This window comes from Cannabis sativa, chromosome 7, assembly GCF_029168945.1.
Source record: "Cannabis sativa cultivar Pink pepper isolate KNU-18-1 chromosome 7, ASM2916894v1, whole genome shotgun sequence".
Lineage (NCBI taxonomy): Eukaryota > Viridiplantae > Streptophyta > Magnoliopsida > Rosales > Cannabaceae > Cannabis > Cannabis sativa.
In genome coordinates, this window is record NC_083607.1 from 50,992,790 (window position 1) to 51,003,163 (window position 10,374).

General features: G+C 36.3%; 1 protein-coding gene across 1 annotated transcript; it reads right to left on the reverse strand.

Annotated features, from left to right (window-relative positions):
* Positions 1–264: 264 nt before the first annotated feature.
* LOC115697083 (cannabidiolic acid synthase-like 2) lies at positions 265–2,059 on the reverse strand. The gene has a single exon (XM_061118930.1). It carries the CDS (start codon positions 2,040–2,042, stop codon positions 513–515), a length of 1,530 nt encoding a protein of 509 aa, XP_060974913.1. The 5' UTR covers positions 2,043–2,059; the 3' UTR covers positions 265–512.
* Positions 2,060–10,374: the final 8,315 nt, after the last annotated feature.

Sequence of the window (10,374 nt, forward strand, 5' to 3'; positions counted from 1 at the left end):
AGCTGAATTTTAGGTATAACACCTTGAAAAGGACAGACCACTAACTAAGCGTAAGTACACCACATTGTTGATTATTATATTAGTAGAAATCACGTGTACTAATAAATCGTGGGAGTAATATTTAATCACATAATCTTGATTACTTTCCACTGTGTAGACAACACAGTAATCAACAATAACAATATGATAAGGATTTAAAAGAATTTATAAATCAACCAAATAATCATGAAACAAACATGTGGACCGAGTATTAAACATGCAATACAATAATTCTCTTCTTTTATTGATAAGTGAAAATTTAAGATAACATTAAAATAGAGTTTTAGTTAAGGCACAAAAACCCAACATTATTTATGTAATAAGGACTAATAATTTGATAAGAGAAATAGATCTATTTAAGATAATTAATGATGACGCAGGGGAAGAGGTGGGATGCTTTGTTCGTTTCTAAAGAAATTATCGGGATCAACCTTGGTTTTTACTTTTACTAACCTATTAAAATTTTTACCAAATTACTTTTCACCCCAAATACGTGCTTGTGTGTAATTATTAGGACTCTCGAAATTAGTTTTTCCTAAATCAAGGTCCCTATAATTGAGATACGCCATTCTTGGATTTTGGGACACATAAGGAGTCGTGAAATTATAAACATTCCGAATCCAGTTTATATGCTTTTCATTATCTTCTTGCTTCTCCCATGAAGCTATGTACCAAATTTCATACGTGATTCCAGCTCGATGAGGGAATGGAATTGCTGATTCTGAAATCTCATCCATTATACCACCATAAGGGTAAAACACAAACATCCCAACTCCTACATCTTCTTCATATAATTTTTCCAAAATTGTGACCATTGCGGTTTCTGGAATCGGTTTCTTAACATAGTCTAACTTAATCGAGAAAGCCGCCTTCCGCCCACCTGATCTATCAAGCAAAATTTCTTTTTTAAAATTAGTTGTGTTGTAATTTACAACACCACTGTAGAAGATGATAGTATCAATCCAGCTCAACTGTTTGCAATCTTTTTTTTTAATACCCAATTCAGGAAAGCTCTTGTTCATCAAGTCGACTAGACTATCCACTCCACCATGGAAAATGGAGGAGAAGTAACTGTGTATTGTTGTCTTATTCTTCCCTTGATTATCTGTAATATTCCTGGTTATAAAGTGAGTAAAGAGTAATAATTCTTTTTCATACATGTAAGCAATATTTTGCCATTTGTTAACTAACTTGACAAGCTCATGTATCTCCATGTTCTTTTTAACACTGAATATAGTAGACATTGATGGGACAGCAACAAGTCTAATTTTCCACGCTGCAATGATTCCAAAGTTTTCTCCTCCACCACCACGTATAGCCCAAAACAAATCTTCCCCCATGGATTTTCGATCTAAAACTTTTCCATCAACATTGACTAAGTGCGCATCAATGATATTATCAGCCGCGAGGCCATAATTTCGCATCAATGCTCCATAGCCTCCTCCACTAAAGTGTCCACCCGTGCCAACAGTAGGGCAGTACCCAGCAGGAAAACTAAGATTCTCATTGTTCTCATTGATCCAATAATAAACTTCTCCAAGGGTAGCTCCGGATTCAACCCATGCAGTTTGGCTATGAACATCTATTTTGACCGAATGCATGTTTCTCAAGTCTACTATAACAAATGGGACTTGAGATATGTAGGACATGCCCTCAGCATCATGACCACCGCTTCGAGTTCGAATCTGCAAGCCAACTTTCTTGGAACATAGAATAGTGCCTTGGATATGGGAGACATTTAAAGGAGTGGTGATAACAAGTGGTTTTGGGGTTGTGTCAGAGGTAAATCTAAGATTTTGTACGGTCGAATTTAAGATAGACATATAAAATTGGTCGTGTTGAGTGTATACGAGTTTTGCATTTGTTACATTGGTGGGAATATATTGTGAGAGGCATTTAAGGAAGTTTTCTTGAGGATTAGCTATTGAAATTTGGATATTGAATGAGAGAAAGAAAAATATTATCTTGCAAACATACCAAAAACAGAATGTTGAGTACTTCATTTTTCTTTAGTCATAATGTTGGCAATTACTATGAATGGAAAACTATCCTATTTATAGCTTTATAGATTGGAGTGGGGGTAAAGAAATTAACTAAATATTTTGTAATTTGATACTCATTAAATATTCACATGTCGTAATTTCTTTTGTACCAAAATTAGGCACCTTCGTTAGGTGCAGCCCTTATTAAAAATAAATGTACATGGTGCATTGAATAATTGAGCATCATTTGTTGATGAAAAAAAGTTAAGATGATTTTTTTAAATTTCCTATGGAAAAAAAATTTGCTATGACAAGAAAGCGCTTGAAAATATTTATCTATGGATCTATTTGTCTTTTTTTTAATAAAGTTATAAGAATCACTCATGAATTTACAATGCAGACATCCACAAATAGCACAGAAATCTCCTTGAACTAGGATAGCTCATTGTATAACCGAATAGCATGTTTTGTCAAACTTTGAACTTCTAAAGTAAGCGAGCAACATGGGACAAAACTACCCCAAGAAATTTAGACAATAAAGCTATAACGTCTTCAAACTTCACACCAAAAAAGCTAGAGATTCAACACGTAACACTAAAAAACTACACGCCAACTCATATACAAAATGGTCCACAAAACATCTACAAAAAAAAACATGGATAAAAAAGAGTAATTTGTGACATAAATATCTAAATTTAACTTCCAGTTGCAAATAAATACCTACGTTTTATTTTTGGCGCTAATAATACCTAAGTAATATTTTGGGAACTCTGTAGGTACTCGACCATTAAATATTAAGTCATTATCCACGTGTCATTTTCTTCTTGGTATATTTAATTTAATTTTTTTAAAAAACAAAAATTTAATAACTTAGACCAATTAGAAATGGTCACGTGGTAATTTACTTAACACTTAACAGTTAGGTACTTATAAATATTTCAAACTTATAGCTTAGGTATTATTATCGCCAAAAAACACACTTGCAATTTTATTTTCCACTCATTAATAATTGTAGCTAGAAATGTATAGTATATTCAAGTTATTTAATCCTATAATAATCAATACAATCAATAATATAATCATCCTGTAAGTGGTAAAATTATCTTACATCAAGTACAATGACTTAAGTTCCATCATTCGAAAAAACATGATAATTTTTTTTTATTTTATTTGTATTAATTTAAGCTTTCAAATTAATTTAATAATTTGAATTTCTTTGTTTTTTTTCATCAAGTACAATGACTTAAGTTCAATCATTTGAAAAAACATAATAATTTTATTATTTTATTTATATTTAATTTAAGCTTTCAAATTAATTTAATAATTTAAATTTATTTCTTTTTTCTAAATAATAATTTTTTTTTTTAAGATTAATTACTATGGAACAATTCTTATATTATAAAATTTTAAAGTTTATAATTATTGTGGTGGAAAGTTTTAAGTTTTTATTTGTTAATATATATTGATGGATGTATTACATAAAGTGTAATAGTGAACAATAAAATATCACATGCAATAATAATAGTAATCAAATGAAAAAAAAATTCAAATAAAAAATTGAATATTAAATTTTGTCATATAAAAAAATGCATAATAAACAGATGAAAAGTTTTGCAGTAAAAAATATTTAAATGATCTCGATTACCCTCGATCTCATTAAAATTGAATACTCTATGATAACTTTGAATAATTATAAGACGTATAACATGGCATTAATATCATCAAAATATAATGGTTTATTGTTGAAAAATTTATTGGATGTGTAAGTGCACATAATTACAATTTATTTATTATGCAAGTACATACAATAAAACAAAAGTTAATATTTCTTTATATATATAATTTTTTTCTTCCCTTGGGTTAGTTATTTTTTGTTTTATTTATTTTAATTTGTTTTTGGCGACATAAAACAATATTGGGTTGTTTTTATTTTATTATTAGTTATGTGAAAAAAATATTAAATAATTTAATATTTAAAACTAACCAATCCAAAATAAATTAGATTGTGTTAACGCAAATTTTCGTTAACTAAATTTAAGCCTAACAGTGACAATCTCACATAGAAAAAATAAAAGATGTAAAATGAATAGTTTACGAGTCAATCTTATTCAGATTTCTGACAGTTTTCTCAGAGCCTTTTTTGTATGCTTTTTTCATCAACTTTTTTGATCTTACTTGCCACTATTTATAATCACATAGTAGGCAGTTAATTACAAAGTTGACTGTAATCTTTTTACAACGATCATCCCCTAAAATTATGGGGTTTGATTACATATCACGTTGTGTAAATGCGGTTATTATTTGAGAATCATATAGATGTGATCCTCCCGCATTTATTGGATCAAAATGATCGTGTATTTGAATACATCTTTAATTATTGTGTCTGAGGATGTCCCTACAGGAGCTTGGTTCCAGTGACCGTGATAGCGAGCTGGAGCCTTTTTCCTTAACCTTCCGAGGTCGACAATGTACGCCTTGTTGCTTCTTTGTTTAAAAGTTTATCATTTTATTTGGGACAATCTTAATTCTTGTTATTAGAGTTTCTCGAAGCTTGCCATATCTCTATGATCTAATCCCAAAGTTATAGGGATTTCTTCGGTGACTCACGATGCGAAAGCTGAATTTGCTAAGTGTTGGCGTGCTGCGCGGATTGCTCACTGCCTAGCTAAGAGGACTTCGTCCGAGCGAATGTATGTGGTGCTTTGTTCGGCATATTTCTTGCGAGCAGGTACATAAAGTTGATTCCACGTGTCACCATCGTGTGATGCCACGTCAAAGTACAAAATTTGGATAACATAGAGTTATAGAGAATTTTCAATAGGTCGAGTTGTATATTTCTTAACCTGAATATCTAACACTTTTGAATCTCCTACATCAATGAATAATAAAGTAGATAGTGGAGGAGATTAAAATTCACAATTTCTCATTTTTATATTTGAATTTATTTTATTGTTCTTTGTTATTCTACATTTAACTTTTGTATTCGTTGTCGTCATTTTTGAAAATTCTAATTTTGATTATCAAATAGAACATAAAATAAAAGGGAAATTATTGTAAATGGCCCTAAATCATAGCACTATGTTAGTTTATGTCCTCATTTTAAAAAAATATAGGAATGACCCTAAACCATAATACTATATTAGTAAATGTCCTCATTTCAAAATCATTAATTTTTTTTTAGAATTAGAAGCAAATTGTAATGACCGCTCTAGTAATGTGGATTAGAAAAGGCAATTAGCACTAATTTTTATTATTTTATTATTATTTGTGAATTAATTTATTTGTGGACCCCAATATTTAGAAATAAATGTTAGAGTTATAATTTCTCAATTCCGGAGATTTTATTAAACTCTAGGGGTATTATTTAGCTTATATGTGAAATATGTTAATTTTGTAATTTTTGCTCGGCGACAACGGAAAATGCGATGGATGGCTAGATAATCACATGAGTAAGTTTAGAACCCTATTTCATAGTGGGGAATATTTTAGAGGAAATTAATTATCGGGATTGAGCGGGGTTATGGATTTTGACCATTTTACCCCTAGCTTTAGAAATACCCTAGTTTTAAGTCTAGGGGCATTTTAGTCTTTTGGTTAAGGTGAGTGTGGTGGCTGCCCATGTAGTTGACACCTAGCATCTAAGTTAGAAGGAGTTAAGTAATTAACTCATTTTCATTTGGAAAATAAAGGAAAAACAAAGAAAAATCAAGAGAAGCTCTCTCTTCTCTCTTTCTCTCTTCGAAGGCAGCAAGGGGCAAGGGGTTTTGGAAGCTTAAAGTTTGTGTTTTCAGCTAAGGATTCAAGAGGAATCAAAGCAAGGTAACCCTAGTTCTTCTCCCCTTTAAGTTTTTGAAGTTTTAGTTTAGTTTCACTATGAATGTTTAGGTTTAGTGGCTGTTAGGTTTTGAAATGTTTGGGGTTCAATTTCTGGGGTTAAATTGAGTTTATCTAAGTCCCTAGCTACTGGTTTTGATGCTTGTGAATGGTTTTAAGCAAGCTTGAGCTTTGAAACTCAAGCTTTGTTCATTAATGGCAACTTGAGTTGTATTGGTTTATTCTGTGAATTACTGCCTGGAAATCATTGTGTATGCATTGTTTAGGTATACTGGAGAGTTTGGTAAAGATTGGGATTAAATTGAATCAAGGGGGATAATTTTTGGGTTTCTGCAGACGGAATTCGGTTCTGGGTGGTCTGTACCAACCGGTCGACCGGTTGGTGACCCAGAACCGGGATGCCGGTTGGGAACCGGTCTACCTGTTGGGGGATTTTCCAGAACCCTAGTTTTGGCCAATTTTGTGATATTTAGGGTATTGCCATGAGGTTTATCGATAGGGGAACTTTTAGTTTCAAGTTTTAAGTCCCGGGAAGTGATTTAGCGAGTCACTCATCTGTGTTACTGTTATTGTGATTAGGGCATCCATCTAGCACGCGAATTCCGTTCAGGTCGGCCAGCACACTTGAATTCGGAAAACAGGTAAGAACTGTGTATAATGTATGATGTGATTATCTGAATGTGTGTATATGTGTTTATATATGCAAGCTTGAATTATGTTAAACACTACCAACACTTGTATGATTAAGTTATAGAGTGTATTGGTACAGTGATTGTTGTTGGTTTGAGTACGATACAGTGATACCAACACAAGCATAGGAAAATGCTAAGGTGTGTGGTACATCACTCAGTGTTACTCAGTGATCGGGATAAACCCTACCAACACTCGTACAGCGAGGTACGAGGTGTATGTGGTATAGTGGTTGTACCTTGGTATTGAACGTTCATACTCATCTGTTAAGCTCTGTAAATAGGTGTATGGGCGCCTATTTACAGGTCAGAAATTATATGATATGTTATATGCATTTCTTACTGAGTCTGTTGACTCACAGTTTCTGCTTCCATGTGTAGGTAAAGGAAAGGCGAAGGTTGAACAGGAGTGAACCTGAGCTCGGGTGAGATTGTACATGTCAAGCAGCGCGACCTGGAGTGTTCGGTCTCGGGACATCTGGGAGTTGTATTTTGAAAGTCGCTGTGCGACCTGTAAATCTGTATATTTGGATTGTATGCTTGAAAAGTAAAATTTGTAAAGTTTTAAAAATCGGGATCCCGGCACTTGTAAATATTTTATTAAATTACAAAGTTTAGTATTTAATGCAAAAGTTTTAATTTGACACGTTTTTCGAGAAATTTCTTTGATTAGCAAAGATTGCATAATTATTGAAAAAGCACTGTAGCGTGCCTTAGCATTAGGGCGTTACAATTTTGGTATCAGAGCCGCCAGGTTTGTCTACCGAAGCTTGCTATGACATGTACAATCTTCATCAAAGAAAGCTCGGTTCACGGTTCAGTAAGCCCGTACTTGTTTAGTATTTTAAATAAATGTGAATGAGAAAGCATGTTATGAAGCATATTAGATTTAAATTAAATATATTTCTTTAAAAAGAAAAGAAAGTGTGTTGCCTTAAGTTATTAAGAGCGGTGTTAATTTTGATCGCTGTCTAACCTGCCTGGCTTATGGATTCGCAGGCTAAGTCCTATTAAATGGACGCCCCGCGAAATACAAGAAGTCAGGGTGGCATGGTTGAGACCGGAGGCGGTCAGGGGAATCCTCAAAATCCTCGTGGTCGCGGCCGTGGCCGTGGCAGAGCTCAGGGTGGTCGCCCTGTAAATCCACCTCAAGCTCCTCCTGATTGGGAGCAAAGATTTGCTGAAATGCAAGAGAGAATTCGTCAGCAAGATGAAGAGATCTAAAGATTGAGGCAGCAGGGTCCTCCTGCCGTGCCTCCTCAAGAAGTTCAGGTCGTTGCAGTTCCAGCGGTGCCAGCAGAACAACCTGTTGTTGGCAACCGTATGGAACCGTTGTATGAAAGATTTCGAAAGCAGGCACCTCCAGTGTTTCTGGGAGGCCCTGATGTGATGAAGGCCGAGCAATGGCTTTCGATGATTGAGCGTATTCTCAACTTTATGGGAGTGGTTGGAAATGATCGGGTGACCTGCGCCACTTTCCAGTTTCAGGAAGATGCCCTCGTGTGGTGGGAATTGATAACCCTCACTCGGGACGTCACGCTGATGACCTGGGAAGAATTTAGGGAGTTATTTAACTCCAAGTATTACAATGAAGCTGTCCGCAGTGCAAAGCGGAAAGAGTTCACTGATCTAGTTCAGACTGAGGGAATGTCAGTCACTGAGTACACAACGAAATTTGATCGGTTGGCTAAGTTGGCGGCGGGAATTGTGCCCACGGACTTCAGTAAGAAAGAAAAATACTTAGCGGGTTTGAGTGCAAAGATCCGGCATGATTTGGTTATTACCACTACCGAAGCAACCACGTATGCAGATATGGTTGAGAAGGCTTTGAGAGCCGATGGTGCAGTAAAATTTCTTCAGGAGCCCCGGGTGACTCCGAGTGTTGGTGGAACCCCCACTGTTCCTACTCCTGTTTATGGTAGGGATGGTGGTGACTCCACCATTGAGCAGAAAAGAAAAGTTGTTCCAGCTTCTGGTGGCTCGGGGCAAAGCAAGCGGTTCCGTGGGAACCAAAGCAGAGGAGGACGTCAGGGTTACTCTTATCCTGAGTGTCCAAGGTGCAAGAAACATCATCCGGGAGAGTGTAACCGGAAGACATGCTTCCTGTGTGGCATGGTGGGGCATTTCAAGAAAGATTGCCCCCAGGCAAAGAAAGAGGAGCCGAAAGCTGAGGTGAAACCGGTTCCTGCTCGTGTGTTTGCCATTACCCAAGCTGATGCTGCAGCCAGTCCTTCTGTTGTGACAGGTCAGCTTCCCGTCAACAACTTGTATTTACGGTATTATTTGACTCAGGAGCTACACGTTCATATGTAGCTACAAGAGTGATTGATCTTCTGGGTAGGCCTTGCGATATTTTAGAAAGAGGGTTTGGAACCCTAATGCCTAGCGGGGAATTGGTTATCTCTAATAGGCGCATTAGGTCTATGCCGATTAGGATCGAAGATAGGGAATTGAGTACTGACCTTATAGAATTGAAATTAACTGAATTTGATATTATACTGGGAATGGATTTTCTATCCAAGTATTCGGCCAGTATAGATTGTAGGCGTAAAATGGTGATTTTTCAGCCGGAAGGTGAAGATCCATTTGTTTATGTTGGATCGGTTCAGGGGTCTCGGATCCCGGTTATTTCTGTGTTGAGAGCTAGGGATTTACTATGCAATGGTTGTGTAGGATTTCTAGCAGTAGTTTTTGACTCCAGCAGACCTGAAACAATTGGGCCTGAGGTAGTCCGGGTGGTGAAAGATTTTCTTGATGTGTTCCCCGAGGAATTGCCGGGATTGCCGCCACAGCGAGAGATTGACTTTGTAATTGATTTGGCACGTGGAGTCGAACATGTTTCTAAAGCTCCATATAGGATGGCTCCAGCAGAACTCAAGGAGCTTAAGTTACAACTTCAGGGGATGCTTGATATTGGGTTTATTCGACCCAGTGTATCGCCCTGGGGAGCTTCGGTTCTTTTTGTGAAAAAGAAAGATGGTTCCCTCAGAATGTGTATTGATTATCGGGAACTAAACAAACTGACGATTAAGAACAAGTACCCGTTGCCTAGGATCGATGATCTGTTCGATCAGCTTCAGGGAAAGGCAGTGTTTTCGAAGATTGATTTACGGTCTGGTTATCATCAACTCAGAATTCGGGAGGAGGACATACCGAAGACTGCCTTTAGAACCAGATACGGGCACTATGAGTTTCTGGTAATGTCATTCGGATTGACTAATGCTCCTGCGGCCTTTATGGATCTCATGAATAGGGTATTCAAGGATTTCCTCGATAACTGCGTTATAGTGTTTATCGATGACATTCTTGTGTACTCTCAGTCAGAAGAGGAGCACGAGCATCATCTTCGAATGGTATTACAGCGACTTAGGGATCACAAGCTGTATGCCAAGTTCAAAAAGTGCGAATTCTGGTTGTCCGAGGTGTCCTTTCTGGGTCACATAGTTGGGAAAAATGGAATTATGGTTGATCCAAACAAGATAGAATCAGTGAAGAATTGGCCGAGACCCAAGTCTGTAACAGAAATTAGAAGTTTTCTCGGGTTAGCAGGGTATTATCGACGTTTCGTCGAAGGATTTTCTAAACTTTCTATGCCCCTAACCGAATTGACCAAGAAAAATCAGAGATTTGTGTGGTCAGATAAGTGTGAATCAAGCTTTCAAGAGTTGAAGCAGCGATTGATAACAGCTCCGGTGTTAGCTTTGCCATCGGATCAAGAGAAATTTGTTGTTTATTGTGATGCATCCAGACAGGGTCCGGGATGTGTTCTCGATGCAAGCCGACGAGTCATAGCTTATGCCTCTCGTCAACTGAAGGATTATGAGCAGCGT